Source organism: Protopterus annectens, chromosome 6.part0 (assembly GCF_019279795.1).
Source record: "Protopterus annectens isolate FY-2018-M chromosome 6.part0, PAN1.0, whole genome shotgun sequence".
Taxonomy (NCBI): domain Eukaryota; kingdom Metazoa; phylum Chordata; order Ceratodontiformes; family Protopteridae; genus Protopterus; species Protopterus annectens.
In genome coordinates this window covers 332,901,109-332,927,058 of record NC_056737.1, presented here as the reverse complement: position 1 = coordinate 332,927,058, position 25,950 = coordinate 332,901,109, and the positions used below count along the sequence as shown (strand labels likewise).

At 38.9% G+C, this 25,950-nt stretch overlaps 1 protein-coding gene across 1 annotated transcript in view; it reads left to right on the top strand.

Moving 5' to 3' along the window:
- The window catches only part of LOC122803834, a gene marked incomplete at its 5' end in the record, with an annotated part of 970,101 nt that overhangs the window by 305,529 nt on the left and 638,622 nt on the right, over positions 1 to 25,950 (top strand). The window contains one exon of the mRNA XM_044073518.1: positions 15,899 to 16,037. Within this exon, the coding sequence (XP_043929453.1) occupies positions 15,899 to 16,037 (139 nt within the window). The remainder of the gene's footprint in view (positions 1 to 15,898; positions 16,038 to 25,950) is intronic.

The window sequence follows — 25,950 nt, the reverse complement described above, 5'->3', positions numbered from 1 at the left end:
AGTACCCCGTTGGGGAAACTTTTCTTGCCTCAGACTGATGTCAGACAAAGTTAATAATTGCATTTCATGTGGGAAGCAAATACCGCATAAGGATTTCCAGTCTTTCTGTATTCCTTGCTTAGGCCCAGATCACGATGTCTCGGCCTGCCGTTTTTGTGCTAGATTCAACAAATGCACTATTAAGCGTCGGGCGGAGTTCGCCCATCACTATTTTGGTAAAAAAATTAATTATATTATGTCGTCAGATACTCCGACTCCAGCTTTGAGTAAAAGACGCAAAGATAAGGACCGACATACGAGGTCTGTGACCTCTACTGACACCACGCTAAGGCCGACTACCGGTTCTCCGGTTCTCAGCGAGGCGCCTACACAGCCCCTGAGTACCGATGAAACTTCATTACCGGTGTCTTCTGTGCCCGAGGTCACAGGCTCCTCGGCCCCCATTCCGACTACAGATACCAACGCCACTTTTGGCGGGGAAACTCAGAGTTTAGACAGGCCTGCCATTTCTCAAGGTGTCTTCAGGCCTTCCTCCTTCTCTATTAAGGCTTTCACAAAATCTAAAGCAGCCATGAAAACTAAAAAACAAGGACCTCAGATCCCCTCTCAAAGCCCCATGCCTAAAAAACAGATGCTCAAAATGGCTGAGGATTTGATTACTCTTATCAGAGGTTCTCAACCCACCTCTGACAAAAGGCCCAGATTAGAGGAAGACTAACCTTCCTCAGATCAAGCCTCTATTACCTCTGAACAATCTGAGGACCAGGAATATACATGTTCTTATTAACCTCCAAAATAATCTCTTAACCAAACTAGAAACCACCTGTAACAAGATAGCCAGATTTGTAGCCAGTAATAGTTACAAATCTCATCATTGTATAGCCCTGAAAAGCTTAAGATGGACTGAGCTCCCCCACATACTTAAAATATCTCAACTACAAATTGCACACAGCATCCTAAATAGCCCCAACTCCTGCCCTACCCTTACATCCATAATTACACCCTACACGCCCAATCGTGACCTCAGAAGTACACAACAAAACCTTCTGAATGTGTCCAAGCCAAACAAAAATATTGGAAAAGTACTTTGCAGTCATTCAATTGCATACTCTTGGAACAAACTTCCATTGCCCCTTCGCTCCACTGCCAAAAGTGGTGAATTCAAAGAGCAACTAAAAATTAATTTCCAACATGAATGGATCTGTACTTGTCAGGAAATTATCTAATTAATTTTTCTTCTCTCAATTAACATATCAATGTGCATATATCTCTTTAAGAAACCTCCTGTGGGTATGTACTAATGTATTGATTACTGAGCATGTGCAGGGAAAGAGTGCCATTTTGTGCTAAGTTGTTGTAGTGTAGCCATCTCTGGAAGTTCTATATGTTAATCAGTTTGTTTATAGTTTTTGTAGCTGCTATCCAACCTGATGTTTTTTATGTAATAAAGCTTCTTAAATAAACTACCCCAACTGCTTGCCATCCTTGGATTAAGGGACGAGCAACAGCCAGTATTAACTAGTTCATCTATTTCTGCTGGCAGGATCCTTATAAAGCCTTGTTTAAAAAGTAAAGTGGGGTAGTAACTTAAGTTTGATGCTGTCTTGAACACCAGTGACAAATACCAGTGATGTGTTCAGCGTAGTAAATATCTTCAATATTGATGATTGTACTGAGCCCTCCTACTGCTTCTCAGACTGTAGCTCTTGCATTCCTGACTTAAGGACTTTAAGATTTTTTAGTACAGTTTGATTGACCGCTGTACAGACCTCATTGACATGTTGCTGTCCTCCCTTGCTATTCCCGCTCACATTCATCTTTCTGATTCATAATCATCTCCTTGATGTTGCAAAAGTCGTCTCCCCTGAAGACTGATAATGCTTCGTGATGCTGTGATACATTGATTGTAATCCATTTAGTGCATTGCCATTCTCTCCTAAAGCAAACACATCTGTTAATCTTTATATTTGTTTAGTGGCAGAAACGGACATTTAGGATGTCTAATCAGACCTTTAAATGCATATGCCATTATACTTTTGCTCCATTCCCTTCTTCCACCTCAACTCTTCTCCCTTGTCTCATGCCCTCTTAAATGCTTCCTTGTGCACCATTGCTTTTGCACAACTGAGAAATGGTTATACTCTGATAACTCAAAAATCCAACCCTTATAAACAAAACTGCTTTGCCTGTAGCTGCACAAAACTACTGACTCAAGCATGCTTATGATTTAAACACATATTCAAAAGGAAATGAGTTTCACGCAGTAACAGTAATCAAAAAGTAAAGCATGTATGTTTGCAGGGGAAGCCCCCCCCCCCCATATAGGAAGCTTTGCCTCCATGCCCCCCATGCATTATTAATCTCTCTCTGAGGTTTCTAAAATTGGAAAAAAAATTGTCATTTAAATATTAAAAAGTATTTTTTGTGATGTGTAATCATGAAGTCAGTACAAATTAGTGCATTTCCAGCCCATACACACACAACACGTGAGGAAACAATATATTAAAATAAATGCTAGAGCACATAGGAAATATGAAATAAAGAGGTGAGCACTTAACCTAAACCCACTAGTAATAAATAGAAAGCAATCTTTTTTTCGTTTTCATTTGGCTGGATCACATACATGCTTTTTGCTCGTTCTGCTGTGGAACCATACCTCTCAACCTCTTAACAAAAAAAATTTGGACAAAGCCAAACATACTGGAGAACAAAGGCCCAAAAAGAGGGACAGATTTTTAATATTGCCCTTATTAACATTGAAAGTTGCAAGAATAACAAGTTTTGCGTTCGCATGCATATCCTGCAGGATATGAATTCTAAAACTCGAATGTATGTTGTCATCATTGAATGGTGTCAGTTCTCAATGATCTGTAATAAAAACACAAATTTTATGAAAATAGGCAAAAATATAAGGCAAAACACTGGACATTCTTCAAAATTCTGGACAGTTGAGAGGTATCCGTGAAACTACAGTGGACAACAGCAACTAACCCCTGCCATTTTTCTTTCTCACAAACATGTCTTTAGATTAATTGACCAGTACTTGCTATTGCCAAAAGTTTGACCCACTCTGACACCCTTAAATGGCTTTCCAGCTTCTTGAATGATTAAATGCAGGTTTTTATTATGTTCTCATATCCCTCCCTTTACTGGTGCTTCTTATGGCTTAGTTACTGCACATCGTATCTCTCTATGTATATAGTGTCTTTTCAGTCCCACTCTCTGCAGATGACATCATCCATGATAGCATCTGCTGCTGCTTCACAAAGCACCAAGCTTTGAACTGACTTACTCATACTTCATGATTAGCAGTGTCCTGCTGAAATCTGAAAAAGAAGTTGAGACTTTTCCCACCTTTCTGTCTTGAGTTTAGTAAATCTGATGGCTTTTTGACTGAGCTAGTTATTTTCCTTCTGTCATAGGTTACACCCCCCCCCCCCTTAAGTAAGGTTAGCACCATGTACCACCACAAACAGCTTCAGTCCAATGTTTTCATAATAATAACCACTGGAACCCTGATTTAGCATTCTCTTTTGTGGGTGTGCATCATTCCTTACATCTATGAGTACATAATATTGCTGTCATCACAATATATATTTGTGGTTTTCCATTAAATTAGTTTCTACAGCCTCTCATATGTTTTACCAGTGCCAGACAGTAGCCTCCCAAATGTAGTTGCTTTACAGACTGTCATCTGCCTTAGCAAAGGCTTGTCTATGGCTATTGTTTCCTCCGTCTGTTCCACTTAATGTTTATCTGGATGCTTCCACACAGGTCCGGCCTTTGGTAGAGTTGACTGATTGGCACAATAGGGTCACACACCTGACAGAACCTTTGCTAAAACCATAGCTAAAAATGTAAAGTTTTCACTATGAAGACCATAAAAGGGTCTGTTCTACTTAAAACTGTAGGAAGCTGCTTGCTACACATGTAAGAAGCAACTTGCTACATTCAGTCTGCCATACAATAAGTGTTTCACTGCATTAGCAGTGATTGCCAGTGAAACACTGTCATTTGTTAAAATACTGACATTTCACTAACAAATGCTAGTATTTAACTCCCGCAGCTTTGGCACCTGTCTGTGTCAACCCCTGACTGTTTCAGGAGCAAGACAAAAAAGAAAAGAAAAAGGTCTTCACCTTGAACTCCAAAGGAAAAAAACTACTGTAATCAGTCAATAATGCCAGACTTTAGAGCTTCATACCTGTGTTCAGAAAAATGCATGTACATGAAAAAACTATCATTCACTTAAGTAGTTCATAAAATAAGAGTACAAATTAAAAAATATTGAACATTTGTCCCCCCATTATTTTTGCCTTTGTCCAACATTCTTGTGTAAAGAAGTTGAGAGGTGGTGGCTTGCCCACCCCTGCATGCCACCCCACCCCCACAGTACAGCACTCAGTTCCATACCTCTATTTCTGAACAGAACGAAAATTAATTTTGATACTGCTTGCTGTCAGTGTCAGTACTAAAGCACTTTGCTTCATGTATGGTCATTATAAGTTGTAGCAAGCCGATTGCTACAAATGTAGCATTTGGCTTGATACAGATTTTAACCTTTTCATTTTAGCATGAGCCAGATTGTGGAGCGTCACAAACTGGGCCCTACAGTTGCTAAGGCCGGTCTTGGTCCTACATAAATCTACACTCAACTTTTCTGTAGTTACCCAAGCCAACCCCTGTACTGATGATGAGCCAAACTGGATTCTCAGTACACTGCCACTCACGTCATCTACCCCCTTATACATTCACTTGCTACCTTCTGCCCCCTGCCATAATCACAAAATTCAAAGTTCTTTTGCATGTCATTCTAGCTGCATCAACTCCTAACAAGCACATTATTATCCTTGGTGACTTTAACCCTAACTTTCTTGGCTCCATTAAGCATGATATGTCTGAACTCCTTGCTGACCTGAGACTACTGCAGTTAGTAACTGAGCCAACCAAACCCAATCTAAAAACAAATTGTTACTCACTCCTAGACCTCATTATAACATCTCACCTTTACATTTCTTCTCTCTCCACCCACCCAATAACTTTCATTGACCACTACCATATCACATTCCGTATACAGAATTGAAAACAAAACAACTCCTAAACATAGTCTCCTTTGTTACCACAAATTTGACAGACGTTTAGTACAATTCCCCACCGTGAACTTGTCACCTGTACTTTGCCTGACTGATGCCAACATTGTCACTAATCAATTCTCTTAACTTCTCCTAACTTTTCAGAACACTCATTTCCACATAGTCTCCAGATTATTTAAACATACCAACACCGAATGGCTCCTAAAGGAATTGAAAACATTAATGCCAGTCTAAGATGAAGCATGAAAAAAAGATTTTCATCTAAAAATAGAGAAAAATACACTGACATACAGAATACCACTAAGCAAGCAATTTGTAGGCACAAAACCAAATAACCTCAAATTTAAAGAAACCATACTCTTCGCACTAATGTAGACAATTCTGTCTTTTCTTAGTGTAAAACATCTTTATTAAATTATCATTTATGACGTAGGCAAATCATATATTTATATACATGAAATCAAACCATATTGACATATTTTCAGTTTTAAACATGATACATCACTTCTAATCTGTCCAGTCATTGTCAGTCAAACATTAGAAAGTTCATTCATTTCCTGCCTTCCCTTAAACCTCATTCCTCCTCCAAAACATTATTTTGTATGTATTGTTCCCACATTTTTTCTATGAAATTTGTTTCTCCCTTTTTCTAAAGATTCCACTTCCATTTTATCTCTGTTACTATAGTTACAAGTTCTAGTACAGTTGATTTAGACTTTGATTTTCATTTTCTAGTAATTGCTTTTTTGGCAGCCACCAAAATTAAACGTGGGAAGGCCTTAATATGTCTAGCCAATTCCGATTCTGTATCATAGTTCAAAAAGTAATTTCCTTGGTTACACCAATTTGCTTGCCCAGTATTTCTGTTAGAGTAGTCTGCAGGTCAGTCTGCCAACTCATTACACTACCAAAAAATATGTTTCCAATTATATCTTTCTTCCCCATTACACCTTAAGCACTTGCAATCTGCCTGTGGAAAAATTATTTGGCGTCCACTTGTGGTATAAAAATATGTACGAAAAAAATTCTAAGCAAAGTTCTTAAATCTTCTGGGCTTTGTTGCATATTTGGATGTCATACATATATTCTCCCATTGTTTCTTTGTGAATTGCGTATCCAGTCTCTCTTCCCAATCCTTTCTTTCCTCCTGTGATTGATTCCTGTAGTTATCATGCAATATTTTATATGCCCTATTAATTATCCCCCTTTCTAACAGCATCTTCTGTTCTAGATTCTACTAACAAAACTCTGCAAATGCTGGTCTGTTGCTTAGGATACCCCTGTTCATTCCTTTTTTTCTCATTGCCTATACTGTGATATCAATCCTTGATAGGGAAGGCAATCTCTAGCCTACAGGCCAAATGAATTATTGGCCTCTTCCCATTCTGTTACGTTTCCTTCTCTTATTATTTGCTCTCAATACCTTGGTTTCCTTGCCAGTTTTCTCAAGTAAATTCCAGCCACCTGTTGCCTATTTTCTGTACCCCTAATTGCAGTCATGCCTGTCGGCACAATCTACTTTCTCCCATCCCCATGTTGGCTTACTTAGAATACTTTCTGCTACTTTATGTATATAATATTGTGTATGGTTGTTACTATTCTCCTTAAGGATCTGCATCCAAAATCCTAGTCTCTCATTGTTTCTTTAGCTTCCTCCCTAATTCATCATCATCCCTTTCCACTTTGAATTATAGCTTTCTGCTTGTGCTCTGTATAGGAGCCTTAATTATATAATTCTGAAATACCCCTTCAAATCAGGTAATCCAAAACCACCTTGTTCTATTGGAAAGATCAGCTTATCCACTTGACTCTTGTCCTCTTCCCCTCCTAGATAAATACTTCAACTCTTTATTAATTGCTATCCACAGCTTCTTCTCTGGTTGATAAAAATATGCCTGACCTTTTTATAAAACTAAAGGGACTAAAACATTTTCACTGCCTGTATGTTGCTATTCATATCCATAAAACAGAGATTCCAATTTCTCAGTTTTTGTGTTATCTTTTGTTTTGTCTCTTCCCACATATTCTTAACTGCCATAACAGAATCCTTTTTAATTTGTACTCCTCTCCTAAGTACTTCATTTTATCATGTCCCCATATATATATATATATATATATATATATATATATATATATATATATATATATATATATATATATATAGGTATTGCTGAACCAATTTCTGTGTGTAGGTACATAGTTTACAGGTATTGCCTTTATTTCATCTTTATTAATTTTGTATCCCCAAAAGACTTGAAACTGTCTCAGAATGTTACACAACACTGACATGTCCTTTTCTGGTTTTATAGCGTATAAAATAATACCATTTGCAAATAAAGCCAACTTTTCTCGGCTACTATACCAGTTATATCCTTGAATTTCTGAGTCCCTTATTTTCTTTGCCAGTGGTTCTATATGTAACACACATAATAAAGGGAAAGAGGACAACTCTGCCTGGTTTCTCTCCTCAGACTGAATTTATCAGAGAGGACCCCCCCTGCCACTTTAATTTTCACCTCCAATCCCTCATATAACCTCCTAATCAACCTTATAATTTTATTAGTGGATGCAAATGCTTCCATTGCCTACTCATATGCCCTACTCTTAAATTCCCAGCTTATTATGTTGAATGCTTTTTCTGCATCAAGACCTACCAACAACAGTAGTATTTTCTTACATTCTGCGTCTCTCTAGATCATTGTTCTATTAATGTTGGCAAATGTTTGCCTTCCCTCCACAAAACCAATATAATCCATATCAATTTTGTCATCACCTCTGCCACTCTTTCAGCCATTATAGACAAAAAAACACTTGGTAATCATGGGATAGAATCGAAATGGGCCTGTATAACGCTAGATCTGATGGATATTTAGCACCCTTGGGTATTATAGCCACCACCGCTTTCTTCTAGGATGTTAGTGCCTTTTAAAATACTGTTAAACAAAACCTTCCATGTCTTTACCACTTTCTTCCTTCTCAGCTTCCAGACTTCCAGTAGGATACCATCTATTCCTGGGGACTTTCCTGTAGTTTGGTTGTATGTCACCGTTTTTACCTCATCTCCTCCTATCCTGTTAGAATTTAAGCGTCATCTACCTCTAACCATGGCATATTTAATTTTCCATAAACACTTCTAGTTGTACTCTCTCTTGATTTCGACATTTCTTTTTGTACAAATTTTCATTAAATTTCCAAAATGTTTTTAATACCTCTACAGGATCTTTGATTATTTTCTTTGTTATAGGCTCCCTAAGCATAGCAACAACCCTTTCTACTTTGTTACCTGAACTGTTGTGCTAAAAGTGTTTGTGCTTTGGAGTTGGAGTTATCAAAAAAACAGTTGATTAATATCAGTCTTTCTAAACTCATGCATATTATGGAGGGTAGTTCCTTATTTTCTCTTTAGCACTCTGCAGCTGTGCCTCTTTGTTTTCTGTGAGATTCCCCATATTCTGCAATAGAATAACCCTTTAAATAATTCTTGTTACTTTTTAGCCATATCTCTTTTTCTTTTATTTCCACCTATTTTTAAACTCCACTTTAATTTTATCACATTCCCTAGCTATATTTTCAGAAAAAATGTCTTATCTTCTGTAACAACTTCATAATAATTTACACTATCCATTCCTTAAATTCCTCTGTTTTAACAGATATGTGAGGAAGTACTAGTGTGTCATTTATGCTTCATTACTCTGCATTTTTATTTTAGTTATTATTGAGATGATCTGAAATAGCTATTGGATGCATAATCAAAAAATTCAATTAAATGCATGTTTTCCTATGAAATCTAATTTATGTCTAACCTATCCCAGTTTTTGTACCTTTGGGAATAATATGTAAATTCTTTCTGAACTCCTACTACTGAATTCACATCCTCTATACTAAATATTTTCATAACTGTTTTTCAAAACTCCGCCCTCTGTTATATTTTCCTTTCTGTGCCCCCCTGATACATCCTCACTGTCACACATCAAATTCTAGTCCACACTTATAAGTGATATTCTCTGCTGAAAGCTGATAATTTTCCCCAGAATTTTCTTCAGCTCCATTGTAGGAGTTTTAGTTGGAATATGAATACATGCCAGTGTAATCCTCTTCCCTGGCCAGTAGTCCCTTAATGCTAGAAATCTACCATTATCATCTTTTTTTCCTCTTCTTTTACTAGTGGAGCCCCTCTCACAATTAAAGTACTCTGTATTTTTCTTTGCCCCACATATTCTACTAAATAATCATCCTGAATCCTTTCTTTATCAAACTTGCATGCTCATTTTCTTTCCAAATGCATTTCCTGTAGCATAGCTGTTTGCACGCTGCATTTTTAATATGGTTTATTACACTTTCCTGTTTGTTTATATATGTGAGACCTTTCACATTTAAAGATAATATGAAAATTGTCATTATGATAAGAAGTTATTCCCATTTGTCATGTATAACAGCTTTTTTAAATGTCTTTTCTGTGTTACATGCATACACTAATGTTTGGCAGGGTGATCTTTTATACAGTTGTCATATCCATTAGAACCCATGTTACATGTTACAAAACTTTTTGTTATAATGAAATCTTCAAATAAACAAACAAAAACAAAACAAACATACCCCCAGAACAGTCTCAAATCATGTTAACTTAACGCTAACACACAAAATTATGTACATCTTCAAATAATGAAGTTTAACCCTCCTAATAGGAACAATTTTGCCAAATTGACAGCCCTTCTCAGTCTTGAATTAACCTGTATTGAAAGTTATCCATGCTAACACACATGATAAAGCTTGTGTTTCTACTTCCACTCAGCACTGTCTGTTTTGATATGTCTTTATTCCTCTCCCAGATGTGGAAAACAGTTGTATGCCTTCAGAAAAACATTGTCTTTTAGCCATTGAAAGAAAAGAGTATTCTGTTTTTATTGCCCATTTATCAGATTGTCTGCATTGAAACATGAAAACCAGATACACAGTTGCCTTCCACTACACATATTGCAATGTAAACATTTATGTGCTAGAGGGAAACTTTCCATTATACTCATTGTTCTTTTATTTATTTGCTTCCCCTTAAAACTTGTTATTAAATCAAAATAGTCATTCCCATTTGCAAAAGTAAGAAAAAGGTATTAGTTTTTCTTATATGATGATCTTTTGTCCAGTCTTTCTTCTGTTTTTACATTGCAGTGCCTAAATTTCTTAAAACTGAACAAGAATAAAGAAAGAAGAAGGAAAAAATAGGGGTGTCTGTTTACTTTAGTATCCCTATTACACACAAAAATAACTGAAAAAGCTTTACCTTGTAGCATGCGATATATGTCATGTATTGTAAAAATACTGTTTAGAAAAACATTTTGTTTTACTTACAGTTAACTATTTGCTTTCATTTCCTCTCTCCTAAATATTTTTCCAAGCATTTATGACATTAAGTAGGGCATATGCTTTGGAGTCCTCTAAAAGTTTAACAGAGTCAAAAAAGTCCAATATTTCCTTTTTTTCTTGTTCCGTCATACTTCACAAACACAATTAATGCTTTGTAATCCCTCATTTATTCAACACTTTCCGAGTTGCTAGTTTTCTCCCTTTGGATTCCATCTCCCAGATCAAGTTGGTGGTTCATTTCCAGTGTTCTTCTGGTTCTTCTAGTCAACGCCTGTGCTTTTCTGGTTCTCAAACATTTTTTCTTTGGAACATTAGAAAAGGTTTCACTTGCATAGTTACTCTATGGGCTTTAATATCAGAAGAATAAGAAGCAGAATCTCCTTTTTGTTTGAAAGCTCTTTTTTGGACAAACTTTTATATTTCCTCCTTAGCATGTTCTACATCAAAAAATTTTTTGACCCTCCATGACAAATATTCTTTTTTTTTCCAAAATGTTTTTATTCATTTTATAACACAACAAATTAACAGTATAGTAACAAGAAAATAAGAAAAATATTCTGAAAAATAGCTGGATACACCAGCTTGAATCTCGCACCTGCTTCTAGACATTCCCTGACTGCTGGAATACATTTCCTTATCTTCTGCTTGGTGTACATTGAGTAATCATTTTCCCCAAATACTCTGCTGTCTCCCACTTTTAGTACTTTGTTCTCCTACCTCAGTTTTGTCAGAATTAACTCTTTCTGCTGGTAGGATTACATCTTTACTGTTAAAGGTCTACATTGCTTTCTCGTGGGCAGGTTTGGAGCATACTCATGATGTGTCCTTTCAGTTAACTACTCTACTGCTGTGGAATACCAGTCCAGTTGCTTATTTGTGCTTTCATACAATTAATACAGTCTGTTTCTGGTACAGCAGAAAATGTCAGGTTTTCCCTACATGCGCTGTCCTCTAATTCTACCATTTTTTGAAACATCTCATCTTGAACAATCTCATATTCAGCCAGCCTTTTCTTCTTTTCAGCCTGTGATTTTTACAGTTTTATCAGCTTTCCTGAATATCTTTTTAAAGCTTGTTCCATTTTTCTAGCCTTTTGTATTTGAGTTGATGTACTCCTTCAGTGTTTCATTTATTTTAAATCAGCTCTCACCACGTTTGACTTATTTTTCCTCTAGATTACTGGAAGTCATATCTTTCACCAAAGCTGCTGCTTGAACTGTTTTTTTTTGCTGAAGAGCTGCAGAATTCATCCCAGCCAGTGTGTCTTCTAATCTTTTGTGATTGATTTTCTTTCAAGTTCTCCAAATTTCTTTTTTGCTGGCAACCAGTCAGTACGCTTACTAGCCAGTTACTGAAATGTACCCAAAAAGACAAATTCACTGGCTGTCTTTTCTGAGTTTTCTGTTTTCACACTGGGAGAACTGAAATTAAGCTGTTACTCATGTGCAGCCATCTTGGAAGTCCCTAGACAATTCTTTCTTGAAATAAATAACATCTCTGAGAGAGATCCTCCAAGTAACTTTTTTCATAACAATGCATTACCTGTCATGCCAGCATCCTCACAAGCTACTCACTTGTTGAAATAACTCTCCAACCTCCCTTTCATGCATAGCATTCCTTCCTGTCCTTCCCAAATACAGACCAACCCTCCTGGGTGCATTCTCTCATCCTAATTTACTAGAATAACTGCCAGGCAAATTACTCAACTAACCTGAACAGATTCCACTTGGCTCTTTATCTGTCCACTTGACTCTTAATCTGGACCAGACAACTTGCGCCCTTGGGTTCTCTGCCATTGTCACCCCTGTAAAATATATATGTAACCTTACCCCTACAACCTGTTAACTCTGTAGACGCTACCTGTTTCACTGCAGTCGCTATCTTTTTCTTCTTCAGATCTTAAGGCTCTCTTTGCATATCAAAACAACTAATGTCGCTTGCTTCCCCCCTTGTGTCATTTCCTTTTAATCTTTTCCTGTTCACAGCAGTTTATCACTGTGACTTCCCCTTCTGTCACTTGGATTTGTACTTATATTCATTATTGCCTATGTGTTTCTTAGGTGGTTTTGGATATAGTGATGACTTCATCACATGGTTTCTAGTTTGTGTTAGTAATGTAATTCTCTTTGTATTCTTTAAACAAGAACATGACAATAAAAAGTGATATATTTATATATATATATACATATATATATATATATATATATATATATATATATATATATATATACATACATACATACACACACTAGAAGTGCAAACGAACCATGCTAACATTTCTTTTGTCATTCTTATACGGTATACATTTTAACAATTTTCATTCACTTCATCATTATGTACATTGCTCATTTCCTGCATTCCCTTGAATTTTTACTCCTTCTGAGCAGTATTCTGCATGTATTGTTCCTATAAACTCTATTTATTTCTGTGTAATTTGTTCCTTCCATTTTCTACAGTTCCTACTTCAATTTCTTGTACTTCCTTTACAATATTTAGTCCTTCAGTTACAGCTGGTTTGTATATTGCTTCCATTTCCTATTAATTGATTCTTTTTGGTAAATCATATTTGTTTTGGACCCTTCTGTATTAGTTATGAAGATAATATCGCACTATTTTGAGACTTAAAGGCCACTAAGGGCAGAAACTGAAAAAAATATGTATTTTTTATTTTACCATGAACTTCTACATAATTCAAATCTGCCAGTACCACTGTAACTACTTATCACTAATTTTAATTTTTATCCTAACTCTGAATGCTCTCATGGGAGCAGAATGGTTGGTGTAATCTTGTTTTTGTGGAAAGCTGTTTCTTGCCAATAGTGCACTATGAGGGGCAGCTGATAAATATTGTAATGCCTTGCTCTTTGTTATCAAATCACAATCCCATTCACTTAGAATGGAAGTAGTGAGAAATGCTGTCACATTTGCGAATCCCCAGTAAAAATGTCAGTGACTCTTACATATGTGTTTCCTGTATATCCGCATCAGAAGGATAAAAGCTGACAAAATGAACATCAAAAGATCAAACTGGAAACTTTGAAAACCTGAAAGGTTTGGAAAGAAAATACATCTGCATTTTTGCATGGGGACAAGACTCTCTACACCCCTTGCTAATTATATATACAAACTCCGAGATCACACTACAGTGAGGAAAAGAGTAAAACCCCAATTCTCATTGTACTTTGACTACACACTATCAAGGTCTTTGCTCTTCGACCTTCTGGGTTTTCCGTGTTTGTGGTTCAGTCTTTTGACAGTCTCTCCTATGAGCTTTCATCCTTCTGATAGGGATCTGTTTCCTTCATATGTGTTATACTATCTATAAAAAGTTCTCAAAAAGGTAAATAAATGACTGACATAAGTTAGCTTTTTTTTTTTTTTAAAAAGTGAGATTTTGTGAGTTTCTGATCATGTATTCCTTTCATGAGTCAGGCAGAGTATTATATTTCTTTACTTGCAAGTTTCATTAAATTAGTGAAGCTGTTGTCAGTGGTTTATAGGGTCATAGGTGTGTACTAGACTAATGGCCCTGGGGCCTTTGCAAGCCTAGCCCATAGGACTACCCTGGCATCATGCCACCCGACCTTAGTTCCCAGTGCCTCTGTCGAGTAAAGCCACTGGAGTGATCCCTGGGGTGAATTTTGTATTTCCCATCCACTCACCAAGATCTCTCTTGAAGAGGGCCAGTGGGGTGCTCTGCTTGACATGTATGGGAAGTCTGTTCCATAGCATGGGCAATCTGTGGGTTATGAATCTGTCCCTCCAGCATGTTCTGTTGATTGTGGTAATGAGGTTGAGGTCTCGAGTGTGTGGTGCAGAGGGATTGGGATTTCTTTAGATGTAGCATTTCTAACAGAGCTGGGTCAGACATGGCTTCAAGCAGAGATCGGCTCTAAGTAGGGATATGAGACAGAGAATAGTTGGATTTTTTGTAGTCTATCCATATAGGACAAATGTTTAAGGCCTAAGATCCTCTTTGTGAGGTACTTTTGAGGCCTCTCCAGTTGCAGGTGTTTAGTGAGGTATATGCCAAATGGGGCATTGTACTCAATGACTGGCCTAATGAGGGAAGAGTAGAGGGAGACAATGACCTCTTTCTTCCTGGCGGTAAAGCCGTTAGTAATGAGGTGTGCCACATAGAAGGACTTTCCTGACCACAAGGCAATGTGGTAGCCAAAAGAATGGTTGCTGTCAACCTGTGTTCCCAGATCTTTTATAACGCCATCTTTGTTCAGTGAACTATCATCGATGTGGTAATTCATGGGAACTGGGTTTTTCCCAAAGGGGATGACGACACATTTTTGGCATTGAGCTTAAGACAGTGGTTCTGTCACCAGTCGTTGGTCTCAGTGAGGCCTTTCTGTAGGGTGTCAACTTAATTCGGGGAGTTAATAACTCCCAACTTGCAGTCATCTGTGAACTTTGTCAGCCAGAGTCCCTTCGTGTTGGCCTGGACTTCAGGGAAGTAGATACCAAACAGGAGAGGACCCAGGACCGAACCCTGTGGGACTCCACTCATGACTGGTCACCAGTCTGACTTGGAGCCAGCTACTTTCACACTGCGGGTTCTACCTGTGAGCCATTTGCAACCCACCTAGTGCTATAGGGGTTGATGTCTAGCTTAGTGAGTTTTTCTATGATTCCTGAGTGGGGAATGGTATCAAAGGCCTTGGCCAGATCAAGGTAGGCTGTATGAACCACCTTGCCTTCATCCACAGCTCTGGTGACTGACTCAAAGAAGTTGACCAAGTTGAGCAGGCATGATCTACCCTTCACAAAACCAAACTGTGTAGGGTCCAGAGTTTGGAGATTCCCTATATCCTTGTTTATTAGGTCCTTGATGTTGCGTTCCATAGCTTTGCATATCAGACTCGTCATATCGTATTTATTAACAGGTTGAAGGTTCCAGGAGAAGGAAAAATGCACTGTATACAAGAGCCCAGTCTCAAAGAGTTATACATTTTGAACCTGAATACCTTTATGACCTTAGAGGGTGTGAAATAACAAAAAAAGGACTTGTTTTCCTTAACATTTTTTTTTGTGAGTGTAATACTGACTGTGATGCAGTAACAAAAGAGGTGACTTTATTTAAACTGTCATGAGATTTCACTCAGTTCCAGCATGCTGTACACTCAGAAAGCAGACTAGGTTATAAGGCCACAGAGTGGAAAAACTGCCGAGTCATGCTTTTTAATATTTGAAAGTATGGTGATCATCCTGTAGGGATGGAAATACACTTTGGGGAAAGAAACTGTTAACAGACAGGGTGTAGCTGTCCTTTAAGCACAGTATGTAGTGTTGTTTGTTATTGTTACTCCTGCATGGCTTTGTTAAAGCAGCGTTATTTTTGTTCTGCCAGTTGCCAAATTTAAATAAATCAAATGCAGATATTGTAACATTGTAGTGAATGTGGCTCAACTGAAATTCTGTTTTTCATTTTAAAGGTATTCTTGCCGACATGACTGTGGATGCGTTTATGAAATTAAGGTAAATCTTTTGGCTGCAGATAAGAAAACGGCAATAGCAACATTTAGAAAAAAACCTCCTCCCATTCCTCAGTGGACTGTGCCCCAGTATATTAAGGTAATGTTGAATCTGCAGATATTATATTTTTGATAATGCTATAATCTATCCCTGAAGTCAAGGTACATGACTGGCAATGGGCTCAAACAAGTAGGCCTACTGTTTGTTGCTTAGAATGTTTACTTGAACACTGAGTTTAAAAAAAAAAAAATTACAGCACTCATTGTTCCTGGATCATGCCTGAACAGTAACGTTCTGTGTTGTGTGACCAGCTATCAACAAAAAAAATTATTTGGATTTATGCACATTAACAGATTATAGAGATTCTTATACTTGTATATTATGGGTCCACTTCGAAATGCCAAAATCTCGTTTTACAAAAACAAACCCAAAACACCGAGATTTCGGTATCTCGGCATTCAAAAGTTAAAAAAAAAAAACACAACACAAATGAACTAAAATAAAGTGTTTGCAGGGGGACAAGCTGTCCTGCACCCCCCCACACCCCCCTACTTAAGTATATCAACTCAGAGAATGCGCTACAGTGAAGAGAACTGTAAGTGTAACAGGAGCATTACCGATGTTCTTTGTGTTTCACTGTTGCAGTCATCACACTTGGGCTGTCTGCCTGCAGGTAGCCTTCAGTCTGCCTGAATAACATTGTTTATTTGGCACATTGTTTGATCTGCACCTCTTTTTATGTTGGCATGACAACACGGAGGCTAAGGGATCGGATGAGGGAACACCTCTATGATATAGGGAGGATGGCAGACACTAATGCTGTGGCAAGGCATGTTGAGAGGTATGGTGTTGCACACACTTTTTATTTCATGGTAATTGACAGGGTTGTCAATAACTGTAGAGGGGGAGATGTCAAGTTGAAGACAGAAACTAAGGAACTAGAATGGATAGTGAGACTCAGGGTGAATATGGGAAAGGGTCTCAATGATAAACTGAATATCAAGCCCACATTATTAGCTAGAGACCTAAAAAAGTAGTTGGCAGCTTCCATGTCATGTTATTTTAAGTTTATATATGAAGTGTTTTTAAACTTATTTTTTTATATTATGTTAATACTGTTGCAGTGATGTTATCGTGAGAATTTTGTGTATAGAAAGTTCAATTTTGATTTATTATGTATGTTAATGTTAAGTTTTTTAGAAAGAAATCTTGTATTTGAATTTTATCTGGAGAAGAGTTCATGCTGAATGTAATATGACTTTAAGGCAGGAGGGACGGGTTATACATTAGCATAATTAATCGAACTATTGGTTACATAACCTGAAGAGCTTTTCATTACATTGTCTGATGAAGTGTCTTAGTCCACGAAAGTGCTCACCTCTTCTTTGTCTTGGATTAAAAAGTGTTTTATGTTATTTGCAGCCGTGGTCTGGTGCCTCCTTTTTCTACTTTTAAAAATAATTAATACTTTGCTTATCTTGCATTCTGCTTACAAGACAAAAGTGTGTGTGTGTCTGTGGGATACTTTACTTTTTTCACACAAAACTCTGTCAGAATAGGTGGGATGTATGGGCTAGATAGGGTAGAAGCAGTCTTTTTTGTGAACTCTGCCATTCACCATTTGGCAAAAATCTGTCCAAGTAGGCTACAAGAGTAATGCAAAGACAAGATTAGCATTTAATACCTAGAAAGTGATAAAAAAAAACTCTAAACGGACACTAAAAGGTGCACAGATTGCTCCACAACTTCCACATGGTATGCTGATAACTGATCCAGTGACTGAAGTGCTCACTAAAGGGAATAATAACCAACTCGGCATTATGTGGTCTGTTATTGTATTAACAATAATGGTAGAATGACAGAGAATGAATTCTAAGCTGTCTGAATTTGTCGGCATGGAAAAAATTGTGAGTTAGTACTCACGTGATATAGCCACTTACTTATATTCAAGTAACTGCCATAACTCTGTTAAAAATTAAAGGTAAATTGTCTACTGACTTCTTGCTATAAGTATTGACATCTTTACACAAAGATTTAGCCCTGAGTAAGAAATAGTTATATGTGCATTCCGAACAGACACAAACCTGGTTAACAACAGAAAAAACAATAATCCTCCTTTAAAGTGGACCTTCAAGCTATCCTACAAACTATAGACCAGTATCTTGCCTTCGAGCAACATATAAACTATATAGTGGAACTGGTACAGCCAGAGTTTATAGTCATTTAGAAGAAAACTCAATCATAGCAATAGAACAAAAGACTACTAAAATAAATCCATATGAAACAAAGGATCCTTTGTTGTTAAGCAAAGAAAAAATGGTGTATTGTAAAAAGGGGAAGAATCTAAATATGGCATGGAGAGATTACAAAAAAAAAAAGCTTTTGACGACATTCTACATTCAAGGTTAAAGGAGATTTATAAGATACATCCTACATTGGCCAACTACATTATAGTGACCATGAAACAGTGGCAAACCTTTTTGCAGTTGAGCCATGACAAAGGGCAATTTTTTATCATAGGGATAAAAATTCAATGGTGGATATTCCAGGGTAATTCTTTGTCACCGCTTTTGTTTTGTCTTGCTCTTAATCCATTAAGCAGTTTACTTAATAGGTTAAGCAATGGTTACAATTTGGCTCCCAGAAAACAAATTTGCTTGAAGATTTCTCATCTACCTTTTCTGGATGACATCCAGAGTTGAAAGCACAATTGCAAGTGATTTACATTTTCTCAGATGATAAAAAGAATGACAATTGGTCTTTATAAACATGCAAATGCAACATTTAAAACAAGAAAGTGGCATTACCAAGAAAATATCAGTCAAGGACAGGGATGTGATATAAAGGAACTTGAACAAGGAGTGTATAAATATTTGGGATTTAATGAAAGATTGTCAATAAAACATAAAGAAATGTGAATAAAACTCAGTAAGGAATATTTCAGAATATTAAAACTAATATTGAAAACAGCCTTGACTTCTAAAAATAAATTCCAAGCTATAAACTAGTGTACTCTTCCTTCTTTTACTGTTTTGGTGTGATTGACTGGCCCCAAAGGTATTAGATCAGTTGGATAGAAAGCAAGAAAAATGTTGTGTTGTGTCTTTCAGCTTTTCCCGGTTAGGGGTCACCACAGCGGAACTTCAGTCCGCTAATGATTGGCAGTAGATTTTTACGTGCCGAGTTGCCGGCCCTGACGCACAACCTTCAACGAAGGTACGCCCATTCACGCATGTCTCCACACAGAAGATGCGCTAGCTGAGAATCGAACAGGACAACGTTGTACTGTGAGGCGACAACGCTACCGGAGCAACATCACTGCAGTTTTTCATGCTACCAAATAATATATAAAATCATTCTACACCAAGATCATATATTCCACACTCTGAAGGAGGTACGGACCTTTTCAAAATTTATTACATGTATAGATCTGCTGACCTCATCAGATCCAAACATTATGTAAGTTTTACAACATGAAGAGAGGAAGTCTAAGATGACTGCTCTGCTTAGTTTAACAGAAGAATTCAGGTGGCAAGTGGGAATGGAAATCAAACCAGAAGTAGACAAAAATCACACAACTGAATGAATGTGCCAAAAATAAAAGGAAAAATATAAGAAGGATGATAAGAATAGAAGGAAAGATATGTGGAATAACCATAAATAGAGTGGCAAGTAAAAAATCTCCTGGAGCAAACCTCACTTTGATCAGGATGTGATGCAGGAATGGTTTAGGAGAGATAAGATGAAACAAAAGGATGAAAGGTTAACAATGGCAATCCAGGAAAGTGGATTACATAGACATTGGATTACAAAGTCCATTATACATATGTCGAAACACAGACAAACATAGATTCTGTAAAAAGGAATTGAAGCAGTCACACATCTTGTTGATGGTTGTGATATACCCATGACAAAGGGCCTGTATACTCAAAGCCACAATAATGTGGCAAGAGTGTTGCACTGGGGACTGTGCAAACACCACAGTGTAGTACTGCTAGGAAGCATTGGAAACATGAACCACAAAACATTATACAGAATGATGAAGTGTACATTACATGGGATTACCAATACCTACAATTTAAAAACTGATATGAGAAAACCAAATATAGTAGTCCAAGGGGAAACAAAGATAATAGTAGCATTGGTAATTGAAATTGCTATTAGTGTCTCATGTATGAGACACACATTTATAAAATATCAGGATCTGCTGGTAGAAATGAGATAACTATGGAAGAAAGATATCCAGACAATTCCAATAGTAGTAGGAGAAATGGCTGTAATAAAAAAAGAATTTACAGTTGCATGTAGACATGCTTACCAGTACATGTAACTCCGTATGAACTGCAGAAGAAGGCAGTTCTGGGTATGCTGCGGGTGCTGCAAAAAGCACTTTTGGCTAATATCAAAGATTGGAACAATCCTAATTTCATGAACTTTAATCGTATTGTGACTTATGGATGGGGTCCATTCCCATTGTGGTATTAGAAAGCCAAATGATCTGGATAAATTAAACCAAGGTGTTGGAGGGCATATTGGGAACCCACCAGCAACTTACAAATTCATAGGTCAGAGTGGAAGCCCCAGAGATGAGAACTATTAACCTGGAAGATAGAGCCAGGAGAAAGCAAAAGTTTTGGACTGGTCATATTGCCTGAAAGAGCAGACGCCAACTATTGTCTAAGCTTTATCTGGGTCTCCTGCGTGATTAGATTGGCATTCCTCAAAAAAAAAAAAAAAAAAAAAAGTAATTAATGGAAGCTCGCACAGAACCTTTGCACCGGTCCAGCAGGTGAGTAAGAATCCAAGGCATATAACTGGTGTATATTTACATGTTGAGGCTCAGAAGTTCAACCAGAACAAGTCTGAACTGATAGCACTCCTGTTCAGAATGCTCAATATCAGGACTACCAGCTTTCCCACTTTGCATTCTCAGATCCATGTTAACTCTTGTTCCTGGGTCTTGCACAGAGGAGTATGTAAATCCGTTAAAGGCGATTTCAGCAAACATAAAGAAACCTAAGCCAAGTTCACTGAAACCTCCTTCGACGAAAGTGGAGATTCTGTTCAGCACTGTTATGCAACATCTGAGTTGGTTTGTGTGTGTGTGTGTGGGTGTGTGTGTGTATATATATATATATATATATATATGTGTGTGTGTGTATATATATATATATATATATATATATATATATATATATATATATATATATATATATATAATTCCAGAGGGTGTGTGGGGTGTCCCTCTATCCACCTACAAGGAGGGTACAGGGGTTCTTACCCCCCCCCACCAAAAAAAAATTGTTTCAATGTTTGCTGAAGTTAGTTTTGGTGAACTGGATTTGGTTTATTTGCATTCGTTGAAGCCGCCTTCGATGAATAGACATGAATCCCTTGCACAGTAGAGTGTTTTGGAACTTGAGATTAGTCTGTATTTTCAGCACTAGATGTTGTTTTGGTGATTTGTCTGGGGGGCTGTGGTAGTCAAGCTTATGAGCCTTGACTGTGTAAAACCTAATTATGTACATTGCCATCTATGTCCTGAAGGAGTGGATGCTGAGTCTACTGTGTAAACCCAGCAAGCAGGTGTAATATTTGAATCATATATTTTGAGACTGATTCCTTTTCCATTATGCTTTAGATAAGTAGTGTCTTCCTAACAGCCTTTTATTTAGACAGAGCAAATATGTTTTATTCATTTTAAAAGTCTATTTTTTTCTTGAGAAGCAAAGGCTTTCCTTGCCCTGCAGAAAGCAGGCATCATTTTTGCAGTCTGTCAGTCAAAGGAGTCAGGGAATGTCCATCTTACATTCCAAAAATCGGTGAAAGATGCATCTGTGACTGAAAGGCAGTACTTCAGCCATATGAAGTTTTCAGAGACATTCAAGCCGTTTAAGAGCAGAATGCGAAAGAAATATAAGGAAACACTGTAATAAAGAAAATGCGGTCTGTGGTTTATCATGAATCCAGCATTTATTGAACCTATAATCAGTGAAGCTATATAGTCAGCAATGCACATTGCCAAACAGTGTTATTGTGTGTGGGGGAATTCTCCCCCCCCAAAGTATCCCACTTGGGTAACTGTACCCCCCTACACCCTTACATTTCTCACTGTACTAACTCAAAGTTATACTTCATTGAGGGGAAAAGGAAACAGATTCTCATCCTACAGATCTCAGTAAATTTGGTATACACTTTTCAAGGAAACATGAAAGCCGATGAAAGTAGATCACACTGTTTTGACATCAACAGTATACATTATCAGCTATATATTGCCATTGAATATAGGCTCCATAAATCTTAGTTTTATTTTTTTTCAATACATTGTGTGACAATTAACAAGACTATCAAAGGAATGCAATACATAGAACATGCATGTACAGTTGGGTTTGCCAAAGAAGTATAGTCAGCAAAAGGATCTTCTGACTACCCACTCCACATACTATTGATACAGTGATTGCTGCTCTGTTAGAGAGAGAGAGTTTGACTTGATGAGCTAGTGACAAGTTTTGGTGGGGGGTGCATTTTCAAGTCCTCTTCTCTTAAATGTCATTCTTTTTTACTGTCTTGGCATCTGTTCCCCTAAAGTGGAGGAAGCTGAAATCACAGTCATTGCTGTATAATTCGGAACATTTTATTCCCTCCCAGGAAGCTGAATGCTTTTAAGATTTTTGTAGAGTTTTTTTGTTATCACTGACTCCTAACTGTTAAGAGAGCCACAATTTGGAAAAAAAAATATTTAGATTTTTTTTGTTTTCCTGTAATTATTTTCAGGCTTGTTTGGGGATGTCATAAGAGGGGTTAGGGAGGTGATATCCCTAGTCACACTGATGTCAAGAAATTCCATACAGCATTCAGTCTTTATTGAAACAATATCAGTGTGAAAGTTTTATTTCAGAATGTTAATAGTTTAAGCAATCATGTTTAAAATGCCCTTATGAGTGCCTACATTAGATCTTGTCTTCTAAAGTACTTTACAGCTTGTTATTGATAATGGGTTACTGGGAAGATTGCTGTTCATTTTACCAGGGAGGAAAAAGGAGGAGGTAACCATTTTTATTAGTTGTTCTTGCTCCTTGTACTTGTTAGACTGATGTTAATCATAGATGTTATGTGATCCTATCTCGCCTACATTCTGTACTGATGGGCTCGGAGCCAATCCCTCGGCTCCGACTTGGCACGCTATGCTATAGAGCGAAGCCTCTTATTGGCTGAGCTATTCTCTATCCCAGGATGCACCACCACTAATCCCCCAGATCTCGTTTGCCGCTTACAAGCTTGGACGTGGTCTCAAACTTGGCTGAGCTAAGTACTGTTTTTTTCTAAAGTTTCCTGTCAGGAAATTCCTTATTCTTACCCAAAAGCTGTTTTAACAGCTATTATTGTTGTACGAGTGTGTTTTTGGTACATTATTTTGTGGTAACTGGTGTGTTTGTTTAAGGGAAAGGTTTCCCGTTTAAGTTAGAGGGGCCTTCCCCTATTCTTCAGCTAGTTCTCATATTTTTTTTCAAGGAGGTCAAGTACCTGTTTAAGTTAGAGGGTCTTGGCCCTCCTTTTTAGTGTTTTCTGATATTGCATTGTATCGTTTTTAAAAAAAAAAAAAAAAAAAAAAGTTTAAAGTTAAATTTTTTGTATTGTGGTAAATCTTTGTTCTGACAAGGTAGTGCTTCTTTCCACTGTTTTAGTGTTTTTTGATAGGAATTATGTCAAAAGAACATAGACCCTCAGGGTTCAAAAAGTGCACGAGGTGCGGTTATAAGATGTCTATAACCGATGACTACTCCTCGTGCGTATATTGTTTAGGCGCCAAGAACCTACAGGAGTCATGTAGCGTGTGTCACGCCTTTTCATCTAGAGTCCTCCAAGAGAGGAAGAATAAATTAATATTGAAAGGGCTGATTAAACCCTCCTTCGAGGAGGCCTTATCTTCCTCATCCTCTCCTACCAAGAAGAAGAAAGCGTCGGCTCCAACCAGCCCATCGGAACCAACTGCTAAGAAACCTAGGCAGGCTTCTCCATCGGCTCCACGGACTTCGGAGCCGAGGGCGGAACAGTCTGCCTCCATGCCTCCAGTCTCGACTCCTCTGGTTTCGGAGCCGAGGACTGGGGTGTCGAGAGGCGGGTCACCTTCATCGGCTCCACTGATTTTGGAGCCGATGAGGGTTACCGGCTCAGACTCTTCCCCTTCGGCGCCAAAGCCCTCCTCGGCACTGAGGGAAATTGTTTTGGGATCTCCCTCGGAACCGATATTGGTCGAGTCCATTCGGAGCCGGTCCCCCAGTCCTTTGGAGCCGATGGAGAAGTCGGTTCGGACCCGATCGGTTTCATCTAGATCCTTCAAGATGTCTGATTCGGACATCGACAGGGTGCTCCTAAGACTTTTCCAGTCTCCTGTGTTCCAAAAGTTAGTTTCGGCTCCAGCCCATTCGGTTTCGGAGTCGATGGTCCACCCTGTAGTTATGGTTCTTCCTCCAACAGCCTCGGCACCGTTGGAGCTGGTGCTGGTGGAGCCGATGGAGGTTTTCGGGTCGGCCCCGACCCTTACTCCAACCCCGGCTCTCGAGTCGGAGTTCGGTACGCGGACCTCCTCTGTCGGCCCTGGGGGGGACGCTTCGGGACTGATGTTTTCTGTCCCAAGCCTTCCTCTCGGTGCGTCGGCTGCGGGGGTAACGTCTACTGTTGTGGCCATGGGGGTTGGACCTTCCCAGGATTCTGGTGGTTCGGCCTTCTGGGCCATGAGGAGTGCATTAGCCAAATCTTCTTTGGCTACCTCCACGGTCTCTCCAGCTCCTTCCCTGCATACGGAGACTGGGTCTTTGGCAGTCCCCCTGTCCTTAGACAGCGGAGTCCCGGGGCCTGAGGTCACCCCCTCTGGGGGTTCCCCCCCTCCTGGAGGTCCCTCTGAAGCTTCTTCGGAGGAACCCCCAAGGAAAAGATCGTGCAAGAGGAAGCACGTTGACTCCCCCGATGAGTCTGTCACGTCAGACACTGATCTTGATGACGCAGAGGGGTCCCCTAAGTTGTCCTCAGATGATGTCTCCTTTGCAGACATCCTGGAAGCCCTCAAACAACGAGGCGGCTGGCATTCCAAACCCCCTTCTGCTGATGAGTCGGTGTTCCTTAAGGCCTTTGGGGCTCAGCCCTCCGCCTCCTGGGTGTCTCCACCCTTCAACGCGCTCCTAGATTTGATCTGTCGAAGGGCGTGGGAACACCCAAACTCTGTGGAATCAGTGCCTGCTCGCCCAAATAAGTTCCTGTCAGCACCCCCAGAGAAGGAGTTTTTGACGAAAGGTGTGGCTGTAGATGCCTTGGTGGTGGCATCTGCTACCCAACAAGATGTAGCAGAGGCTTCGACGTCCGTCCATCCTCCTAATAAGGAGTCTAGGAGCATGGATCGGTACGGTAAGCGCACCCTCAGTTGAGCGGCTTTTACCTTAAGATCCCTGAACTACTTGACGCACTTTACCAGGTTTCAGAGGGATCTGATCAAGGAGCTTTCAGATACCCTCTTGGGTAACCTACCTGAGCAGCTGGCCCAGATGGTTGGCTCTCAGTTGGCTACGCTGTCATCCATATCAAACTCTTCCATGAAGCTCATTTCTTATGCGGCCGAAGTGGCGAGTAGAGCGGCGGGTACAGGTATTGCTCTACGGAGGCAAGCCTGGCTCCGCCTGTATCATTTTGCGGAAGCCTTCAAGTCTTCCTTTGCCGACGCTCCCTTTGATGGGTCCTCTTTGTTTGGACCCAAGGTAAAGGACACATTGACCCGCTGCGAGCAAGAAGGTAAGACTTTGACTGCCGTAGGGGCACGATTTTCCACTCCCTTTCGGCCTTACCCCAAGGCTAAAGAGGAGGAAAATGTGGTTCCGTAGATCTCAGAAGTCTTATCCCTCACAGCAGGGCGATCCCCTTCTAGAGGCAGAGGAGGAAATTCTTCTGGAAGATGCCGTCCCAGAGGCGGCAGAGGCCCCCGCAACACTGGAGACCGCGAGTCCTTTCGTGGCTCTTCAGC